Below are 11,280 nucleotides of genomic sequence, written 5' to 3'. Positions count from 1 at the left end.
AGTTACAGAATCTATATAATATAAATATATCGTAAAACAAGAATCTAGACTACCTGTGATCTTTTTGATAATCAAATATAACAAAGCAAACGACTATAAATTTGCATAGTTAATAATCCACTATAGGGTATATAGTATGTATTATATATACAAATAAATTTATTAAATTGATTTTATTGTCGTGTACCCGTATCGTTTGAGGTGAGAAGTATGTTAGAACTGTGATTTCCTGCCTTGATATTTGATATAATTTTTTATCATTTTTATTATGAATATAAAAACATTGACACATTGTTATTCTAATTTATCATGAAATCATTAACACACGTAGGTGCTTAACAAATACGAAATTGGCACTATGAACATAATAGCAATTTATAATAGTTTTTAATGAAATTGTAATATGTAGGAAATAAATATGTTTTTTATTACTGTTTGTATCATTTCAAAAATATCCCGCGGCCTCCTATTAGTGGGACTAGTTTATTTTATTATTATATTATTTGATCTCATAATGTGTTTTTAATATACGATGGAAACGCCGCAAAAAAAATTAAATTAACCCGAGAAACAGTAATGGGCTGGTAGTAGGCAGCATCTTAAAAACCATGAAATTAAATCCTTCATAATAGAATAATAGAATAGAAAATCATTTATTCAAATAAACTTAATTTAAGCACTTTTGAATAGTCATAACAATTTGTTTTTTATCTACCACTCGTTCGGAAAGCTGTCTCATCACAAGAAGAACGAGCAAGAAACTTGTGTGTTGCTCTTTTAAATAATCCTTGTAAGTTTACATTTACAAGTCGAAACGTGTGAATACAAACTACCAACAAGCACTAATTTTTAAAGCACAAATATAATCATGCAATAAGATTAAATCAGTAGTGATAAAAGCAGACCAGTCCCTACAAGCAGCACTCGTTCACGAGTATGACGGATGAGCCAGCCATCACTGCGCTCGACCATATTTTAGGGAGCCCATTGACCCGGCCCACCACGCCGCCACATGTCTGGACATTTTAGTGAGCATGACTACTCATTCCACACGACCACGTCACACGTAATTAAGGTCATTGGACAAAAATATTACCTTCATGTCTAGTAATTTGACTGCTTTATTAAATTTAATACTAGAAAGAGACTGTGGCACCCATGGAGACATTGTTCTACAGAGTCTATATGAAATATACATTTTTTTTAGTTATATCGTACATGACTACAGATCTGATACTGTATTTCTATAAAAGCTACCGCTGGTGGTCATTATGCTACTAAACAGAATTGCAGTGTGTATAGCTCTGTCGGTATAGAAGTGCAGTTGCCTGTGCTACTTGTCTTAATGGCTATAGCACTCTACCATTGTCATGTAATAACATCAAATATTTTGTCTTTCCATCACAGATTTTCAAATACCTGTTTGATGCCCGTTTTTACCAAAGTCTACCTTAGTTTAGGGGCCACTTAACTGAGTTTAGGGATCCGCTAGTATGAAATTTGTTAATTCAATTCAATTATAAACTCAATCAGATGATCAGTGTCACATGTCCCATACTCAATAAGGTATATCAAATTAAACATCATTTGAAGTATCACATAACTATTTTATTAAATCATAAATATCTATTGCAGTACATAATTTATACAATTTAAAACTTGGGTGCTGGTGATTCTTCCTTGGAGTAGTCCCTGATGGGTGAGTAGAACTGTCAAAGGAGAAGAACTCATTTAATAGGTATCATTAGATAGTAGAATACAACAATGAAGGCAGTACTACAGTAAGAAATGTGGGTGAAACAATGTGGATGGACGAAATCAGATATAGCTTTCCATGAACGGGAATTCATTGTCATTCTGTCCCTATTGTTATTTGTTATATAATTTCCTACCCATTATGTTACTATGTTGATACAATAGGAACTAACATGTTGCTGCCAAAAATTTTATCAACCACTACTAATAAATATTGACTTTGAGACACAGAGTTTGTGATATTTAAAACAGACTTAACAAAAATTAACATTTATAATACTCATGCTTCTTATTTCTAATCAAATATCAGGTTTTAAAATATGATATAAACAAGAATAAACATCTAATATAAGATCATTCTCAATATTATCTATTTATTATATGACATAAATAAACTTTAAATATACCAAGCGATATATCTAATTTTATAAGTAAGCAATGTAATTTTAGTATTACTTAAACAACTTTAAAAGATAAAGGTGAGTGACAGAATATATGTACACTTCTGAGGAATGACCACAAATTACAAGATTCATAGGATTTCTATTTGTTAAGGTATCCTAATCACTCAGTCTTATTAACTTCTCTGGAAAGAGTTAGCCAAATTTCGTTCGAGAAGTGTTTATGTAGGTTGAGTGTGCTTAGATGAGATTTGTAGATACATCATGGTGACTATTTCTCAAAAAAAAAAACAGTTAGCTACTATTAGAAGAATGAAGAACTTTCTAATATATTTAGACAGGTACCTTGTATTGTTTTGCCCTGTACTCTTCCCAGGGTTCAGGGTTGGACTTCTTGTTCCATGAAACGTCAGGGGAGCGAAACGCAAGCCGTGCTAAATACACGAGCGCACCGCCGCACCCCAGCGCAGTACACACGTACAACGGGATCAACTACGCATAATATTTAAAATTACTTCAACAATTAATCAATATGAAAAATATCATAGGTTAATTATGTAAGAAGCAAAACATGAATGTCCCATTCTGTATCTGTTGACTATCTAATAACTTACGGCTTTGTGTTTTTTCAAGCTCTGAAGTGATAATCCTTGCATTTTGTCTGTTTACGCTTGATCCGTAGTAAATTAGAGTTCAAACAAATATTGCAGTGAACGACGTAGGATAAATATATTGAACTGAGTATACTGCAGACTACTGTATGACCAGATTTTATTTCCTATAATTGCTAATTTCGTACAGAGTTACCATATTATGAACATTGAGTTCAAAATATGGGATTATTACATTATGTTCCAGATTCGTAATGTGAATCTGAAAGAATACTGCCTATTTATTTAAACATTCTTATTTTTCTAATAGTCCATATTAAGCTCTCATTGTAATTTAGATTTTATATAATTTTACGCTAATAGGTGCCTACCCAATGTCGCAAAGGTTTAGTTTTAGATCCAATTTTATCATATTGGTATCTTTTGACTATAAGTATACAACTATAACTACTACATTTTAAACAAAATAATTATTGTATTATTACTATCAAAATAATGTTCAAAAACTAAATATTTACATATAAAATAAAATAAATACAAAACATGAAATCTAAGAGGCCATAGACGAATGGATGACTTTGACAGTCAAATGACATTTCACAATACTGACAAACGACGACAATCGAAAAAGAAAAAACAGTCAAGAGCAACTCGACTTCGCTTACTAGTTATAATTTTATATAAATAAATCTAACCTGTTTTATATGTTAACTATTAAGTTATAGAGCTTGATATAGTAATATAAATATTTGAGGTTCTCTTCGGACCGTGTATTGTAACATTCACAATGAGTTTTCTTTTGTAAGTACATATTTGTTGTACTACCTATTTATATCTCAATTTTCACCGTGTAGTGTACCCAATGCACCATTGACGTCTTGTTTACGTCTGTTCATTAAAAATGGAATTGTATTGTATGTCTACAATAAATATTAATTAATAATATTAATTTAAATACTGCATTTTGTCTCGATGACTAGATTTTAACATGAATACATAAGAATGCAAGAAAATTCCTACGACTTATTACTATTAATTAATATAATAATATAAATTTATTTTAGTGGGAGTCGGTCTAACAAGACCTTCAAACCAAAGAAGAACATACCGGAGGGTACACACCAGTATGACCTGATGCGGCACGCGGCCGCCACCCTCGGCTCGGGCAATCTGCGACTCGCCGTCATGCTGCCCGAAGGCGAGGACCTAAATGAATGGGTGGCAGTTAATAGTTAGTAATGACATTAGTTTTCATCTCAATTTATTAATTAACCATATCACTAAAGTATAGAGACTACTAAATAACACAGAACAAAAAAAACAACTACAACATTATGTACTTTTATTCTTCACCTGCACAGACATATTCTCCACCAAACTATTTATATATTTGCTCTAATGAACACTAAAATATGGTACAAAAGGTGGACTTCATGCAATATCAAATTTTCCCAGTCAACCTTTGGGATGTGCACAGGTACTTGATTGCAAGTTAAACTAATAATAAAGAACTATAGTTTAATTATAATAACAAATTACACTTAAATACATATATGGTCTAAAAACTAATATAGGCTCGACTGTATAATCTTTGTATATAAAAATCACATTGTTTGTCTGCGATGGGCTCCTAAACTACTGACCCGATTGTAAATCTGATCTGCACATTGTGTGCAATTTGATCCAACTTGAAAGATAGGATAGCTTACATCTCAATTTATAGTTGCAATATTATTTTATTCAAGAGCCTTAGCCACAGCAATATGTAACTGGTTCTGTTAGCATATATATACAAGTATATAAGCATATATACATTCTATTCTTGATTCTCTAACAAGGATTCCATGTAAATGTAATGTGGTATGATATATATTATAATCTGAAACTTGTTGGCAAATGTTTGCATCAAAATTGGCACAATAGTGTTCTTTACGTTTATAAGAATGTAATGTATGTACAGTCTGGCAAATGACAATGAATGTGTTTGTCATTGGCATCACTGTGATGCTCATGGACACATTGAATGCTAATTATTAATTTAATACAACAATACATGTGTCAGGCAGTATTTAATTTGATTCACTTGTGATAATAAGCCGCCCCTTATCAACACTTCCTCTCTGCAGTGTTATCATAATATGGACTTCCGTTATATGCATATGTATATGTCTGTGTAGTATGACTTGCACTGTGTAAACATTCTATAGTACACACATACAGTGCATTATGTAAACAAATTGTTTAGTAAGATAACTGACATGTTTAGACATTGAACTAAATGTGATTATACATTTCTTAATATAATATAAATTTGACTCTGTTTTCCACAATCAGTCTCTTACTTGTATGGTTTTACATGTAGTATTTTTGAATGTTTAATACTATAATTATATATTTGTTCAGTATTTAATTACTCAGGCATCTGATATTGTTTGAGCGTACTTTGTCACAATATCACCATAATCTATTGGTTACGGTGAAATACATCATTTATAATCGAAAAGATGTTAGCATGTCTTCTTTATTATAACAATTTATTGATTAATAAATTGTTATATTATGGCTGGTCAAGTTTGAGAGAAACTTGAAACAGAAATAATCTTTATTCAAATAAACTCATTACAAGCACTTTGGAATAGTCATATTTTGTTGTTTTTAAACTTTTGTGTTTCATATACCTTATTTAAATTATTAACCAGGTCTTAATGTGAATAATGTTATGGCAAAATTATGGTAAATACCTTTATTTGCCATAAAATAATTCACTCGCATGCAGATTCATCACAAGAAGAATGAGCACGAAACTTGTGTGTTGCTCTTTTGAATAGATGTTTTTTTTTATATAAATAATTACAGTATAACAAGTAAGAGGCATACGATAATCAACATAGAAATCGCTATGCACTCATTCTTAGTGTAATCAGATCATATCGTCAGTGCTATGGATTTTAAGTTTTTCTATAAAAACATTATTATCGTTAACAAACTATTCATAGTTAGCTTTTTTACAAAAGAAGTGTTTTATATGTCATTTAAATCTTTTTTCTGATGGTGTAACATGCTAACAAGTAATGTTGCTGCTTCAGCCGTGGACTTCTTCAACCAAATCAACATGCTGTATGGCACCATCACGGAGTTCTGCACCGAGGAGTCGTGCGCTGTGATGTCAGCCGGACCCAAGTATGAATATCACTGGGCCGACGGCCACACTGTTAAGAAACCTATAAAGTGTTCAGCGCCCAAATACATTGACTACTTGATGACCTGGGCACAGGATCAGCTCGATGATGAAACACTGTTTCCTTCTAAAATTGGTGAGCAAATTTTTATTATTGATAAACAGGGTAGTTAGTTATTATTATACATATTATTATTTTATATTATAGCCCTTTTGTCCGAAAGTTGGGGTACATTTTGATATTTACAAAATGTCCCGAAAATCAGTGTGCCTTTTGACATAGGTCTGCTCCAGCTCTCTCCACAGAACTCTGTCTTCTGCAACCCTGTTCCAGAACGGTCCCAGAGTAAGGTTGATGTCATCTTTCCAGCATACATATTATTATTTAGCGAACACTGTATATATAAAAATTACTTGTCACGATGTTTGTCCGCGATGGATTCCTAAACTACTGAGCCGATTGCACATTGTGTGCAATTTGATCCAACTTGAAAGATAGGATAGCTTACATCTCAATTTATAGTCGCAATATTATTTTATTCAAGAACCATAGCCACAGCAACGCCTGGCCGGGTCTGCTACTTAAAATATATACTTGCCTCAAATAGGAATTTTGATAGTAGGCCTGGTACCATTATTATTTGTTATAATCTAAATATTTTAATAAGTAAAAAACTTTAACTAAAATAATCCACCTCCTAAATTATACCCTTGCATAGGAAAAGTTTTTCAAATCAGTTTATAGTTATGAACTATTTTTTTTATTGGTTTGTTTGCGCTATTGTCAGGTGCTTGGACCTGTAGCACTGCGACCTACATAGATCTATTGTGCTCGCTCGTTTTCAGAGTTCGCTACCTAGACCCGTCAGGGACAAGAATTGAATGATATTCTTAGAAGCGATGGTTTTTATTTCCTTAGGATAGAGTGTATACTTTTAGTTATATATTACGTTTATGCATCAGTGGACTACAACCAATGTTTTCATAACGTTGGTCGATGTAAAATTTAAATTGTGGTTGCATTGCAGGCGTGCCGTTCCCAAAGAACTTCCTGTCGATGGCGAAGACGATCCTGAAGCGTCTGTTCCGCGTGTACGCGCACATCTACCATCAACACTTCCCGCAGGTGGTGCAGCTGGGCGAGGAGGCCCACCTCAACACCTCCTTCAAACACTTCATCTTCTTTGTACAGGTGCGTTAGCGGTTCTCACAGTGTTGCGGGTTAATGACACGATGTTGATCTATATGAATGAATATTGATCTATATACTAAATAACAATAGGAAAATGTAAGGTGGGGTGAAACAGTTTAGACTCGGTAGTGCTTAGTGCAATTATTATTTCTAGGTAACTGTGTCCCATACACAACGCAGCATCATCACAACATTGTTCACGGTCGGCTTGTGGAACATACGATGTGTCACCAACTAATTTTTACTACTATTGTTTACTAGTTGTGCCCGTGACTTTGTCCGTGTGGAATAGAGACATTAATCAAAATCATTAATTATATTTAGATTATTATGTAAACCAAAAAACAAAAGATAAAAGTTTCATCACCTTCAAAAATGATGAATATGCAAACTTTCATAATTATTTATATTTAACTAGCTACTCACCCCGGCTTCACCCCGGTTTACATGTATTATAATACATGTTCAAGAGGAAGGTTTATATGTATACATATAAACCTTCCTCTAGAATCACTCTATCTATTAAAACAAACCACTTCAAAATCCGTTGTGTAGTTTTAAAGATTTAAGCATACATAGGGACGGAGAGACAGCGACAGCGACTTTATTTTATACCATGTAATGATCAACAGGCTAAAATATAAGTTTCAATCTGATAGTTTAAAAAACGGCGATACTTCCATATAACGTTTCATTTCCCCTGTCAACCCTTTTTTCGCACAGTAGCCGACCCCAAATAAATGGGATAAGGAAGAAGCAGATGATGATGGTGATGATGAAAGTAGCCTATGTTCTTTCTCAGGGTCTACATTATGTACCAAATTTTATTTAAATAGCTACAGTAGTTTTGGTGTGAAAGCATTAGCATACCTTATGGTCGCGGGTTCGAGACCTCGCTCGATACACACATTTGTATTCAAGAGTATCATTGTTTGCATTGGTTGTATTTATGTATATTATTTTTGTATTTGCAAAGAAATTGTGTTTAAGTATTTATATCAGTTGTCTTGTGCCCATAACACAAGCTCTGCTTACCGTGTGACTAGATGGCGCTGTGTTAATTGTCCAGGGTTATTTATTATTTACATTTTTCATATAAAAAAAATCTATTAATTGCGTATTCCAGGAATTCAGTTTGATCGAGCGGCGAGAGCTGGCGCCTCTACACGAACTGATCGAGAAGCTGACGGCGAAGGAGGCGCGATGATCGCCGCCGGCCCCTCCACCACGCGGCCGCCACCCCACACACTTACATAGCCTTGCATACCCCCGGAGTTGACCTGCATATCAATCGAATTTTCTTCGTACCAACGAGAAGCAACGTAGATGATCTGTAAAGGACGTCGTCGTTTAATTCCTTGCTGCATATTGTACGTTGTATGTAGACGAGACGAGAACCTTCTAGTTCCTTCTACGTAATCCATTAGCTCGTATAATTTATGAATTACTCGCGCCTAATATAACTTTTTTGTAATACTGTTACCAATGTGTTGCAGCTTCTATTGGTGAACGACTCGTATAGACTTATTTTTGTGATAGTATTTGGAAGTGAATGGGGGCCGTACAACTATTACGTAAGTACTATGGGAGGGCGGGGGTCATTACTTTGCTTGTTTTGGATGACAAGGGGTGGTGGGGGAGTCTAGGTGATGATTACGTCATCGGTAGTCATTTACTTTTTACACGAATGGCAACCCTCACATTGTCTGCGCTATAAAAACAATACGTTAATTGAAAAATGTTTTCGTAATCATAGGGGGAGGGGGTAAGAGCTTTGCTTATTTTTGCTGACAGGGGGTAAATAATTGTAATAAATCTGCTTACGTAATACTTGAACGGCCCCATACCGCTGATTTCAGACGGACTGCATGTCGTCATCAACTGTATATAACTGCAATCATACACTTATGCAGTAGTAGGTTCTTGAGGAGTTTGTTAGCAACGATTTTTTATGTATGATTATAGAATGGTGCTCACGCCTAACGGTTTACAGTGGCAGGGCACCAATGGAAGATAATAGGATGATCATGTTCATCCTATTACCTTCCACAGGCGCTGGTTAGTTAGTTAGCACATCATGGCATATTTAACAGGAATATACCATGATGATTTTCCATGGGAATTACTAGGAGGTCAACCTGACATGGTACATTGCTAGTAATAAGGTCATGAGTCCATATTACTAACAATCACTTTCCCTACCTTTATGTATGATTAAGGAATATCGCTCCTGCCTCTGCTAACGGTTTACGCTGGCAGGGCACCAGTGGAGGATGATAGGATGACCATGAGGTCAGGACAGTTAGCACATCCTGGCAGTTCCAACAGGAATGTACCACGATGATTTTCCATGGGCAACGCTTGGAGGTTAACCTGACGTGACACATGAAGCTACTAGTCCCCCTCCTCTTAATAAGTCAGAAATCGACAGCAGTGGATAGTGTACGTATCTACAAATAATAATAACTCTATTGCGCACAGACAAACAAATTAATAACAATACAAATACATTCAAAAATCGTTTATTCATGTAGCATTAGACATTTTAGTCGCTTATGAACATCAAATTTATATTTTTTCCGTACCGTCCAGTTCAGTATATAGATCCAATTGAGAAGAACTGGCAAGAAACTCAATTGAATTACTTATTTTTTAATTCATTAAAAATCTTTTACAAATTAAGTGTCTCCACACACGTAACTACAACGACATGTAATATGTTTGTATAGTCCTGAGGACTTCTTCAACTCATGCCCTGTGGAATATGTGCCACGGGCGCCATGTGACGATGTAATATTCAAACCTCGCTGGCGGGCCATATCGTTTGCCTTCCAGTTCCATAAAAACGCAGTTCGCCTAATAGGGACATAGCGGCGGTCTTACCCATTGCGAGGACCTTCTGTCCTACGTGAAAATATAAGATGCGAATTATTATGCGGAAAATTTCCGCTGATTAAAAAAAAACTATGTCTTATTTTAAATGTAAATTTAAATGCCCACATCAGTATGTTTTTGCAATTTGTCAGTAGGCAAAATGCCACTCACTGGTTACTTAAAATTTGCTTCGATTGTTACACGAGGCCCCTGCAAGAAGCTCCAGGCGATTGTCCTGTTCACACCCTAAGACCGCCACTGAAGGCACAGATCTAGCGACGGTGTTTATATTGAAAGTAACTTCGATCTGCGCTTTAGCAAAAATGATCTGGGTATAAATATAGTTAGGGTCGTGTAGGAAACTTCGCGCCTGCGGTGGTCCACTTGCAGAGTTAGACCAGTCCGCCACGTGTCGCTTCACACCTGGCTCTCTGCCAGACTAAGAACTAGTTTACCGTCCATATGCGAAACAGGGGTGGACTAAGGCTAAAGATACTAGCGCTCCTAAGAATATCCTTCAGTTGTTGTCCCTCACGGGTCTAGGCAGCGAACTTAGAACAAGGGCGAGCACAATAGAAAGAAAGAAAGAAAAATATTTTATTCAGTGCAATGTAAAAAATACAATAGATCTATACAGGTCGCAGTGCTACAGGTTTTTACATCTGACAACAGCCCAAATCCCCCCAGAGTGGGCCCTATACAATGTTTGTCTATAAATAAAAGTAAAAATTAAATTTGACGACCTCGGTGTTTTAGCAGTTTAACGCACCGCTTTACGTCCGATGGTCGCGGGTTCGATTCTTCGTACAATCAAACATTGTATTCATGAGTATGATTGTTTGTATCGCTCTGTTTTCTATGTATACGTATGTATTTCCGAAAAAAAAACATGTATTTGTATCAGTTACCTAGTTACCCATGATAAACTTTAGCTAGTTTAACTTGGGTCTAGATGGCGCTGTGTGAATTGTCCTGAGATTATTATTATTATTTAAAATCAATACCTACCTTACCTTAGTCCGCCCCTGGTAGCAAAGCAGCATTTATAAAATATAATAACATAGCTCGATGTAAAATAATCAACAAAATTGTCATTTTATTATTAAAAACATGTGGCGGGCGCGCGGCCTATAATGAAATCGAATTGTAGGCTGTAGATAAGTTTGCCTTTCTCTACGATAATAATATATTATAATCAAAATTTTTTAGATTTGATACAGAGTTTGATATTGTATGAAATGTAGAAGAGTGTAGAGGAATTGTGGTTAC

General features: G+C 35.0%; 2 protein-coding genes across 2 annotated transcripts; one reads left to right on the top strand and one right to left on the bottom strand.

Moving 5' to 3' along the window:
* Positions 1-1,586: 1,586 nt before the first annotated feature.
* Positions 1,587-2,899, bottom strand: LOC131848701 (cytochrome c oxidase subunit NDUFA4). The gene is made up of 3 exons (XM_059198639.1): positions 2,771-2,899; positions 2,502-2,648; positions 1,587-1,709 (listed from the first exon to the last, which is right to left on the bottom strand). The coding sequence occupies exons 1-3, from the start codon at positions 2,810-2,812 to the stop codon at positions 1,653-1,655; spliced, it is 246 nt and encodes an 81-aa protein (XP_059054622.1). The 5' UTR covers positions 2,813-2,899; the 3' UTR covers positions 1,587-1,652.
* Positions 2,900-3,407: 508 nt separating this feature from the next.
* LOC131848663 (MOB kinase activator-like 1) lies at positions 3,408-8,824 on the top strand. Its single transcript, XM_059198587.1, has 5 exons — positions 3,408-3,568; positions 3,832-3,998; positions 5,854-6,081; positions 6,974-7,137; positions 8,264-8,824. Exons 1-5 carry the CDS (start codon positions 3,555-3,557, stop codon positions 8,342-8,344), a joined length of 654 nt encoding a protein of 217 aa, XP_059054570.1. The 5' UTR covers positions 3,408-3,554; the 3' UTR covers positions 8,345-8,824.
* The last annotated feature ends 2,456 nt before the right edge of the window (positions 8,825-11,280 follow it).

The sequence above is a fragment of the Achroia grisella genome, unplaced genomic scaffold (assembly GCF_030625045.1).
Source record: "Achroia grisella isolate CSIRO2021 unplaced genomic scaffold, CSIRO_AGI_Agris_v1 utg567, whole genome shotgun sequence".
Lineage (NCBI taxonomy): Eukaryota > Metazoa > Arthropoda > Insecta > Lepidoptera > Pyralidae > Achroia > Achroia grisella.
This window is presented reverse-complemented; position numbering and strand designations above follow the sequence as displayed.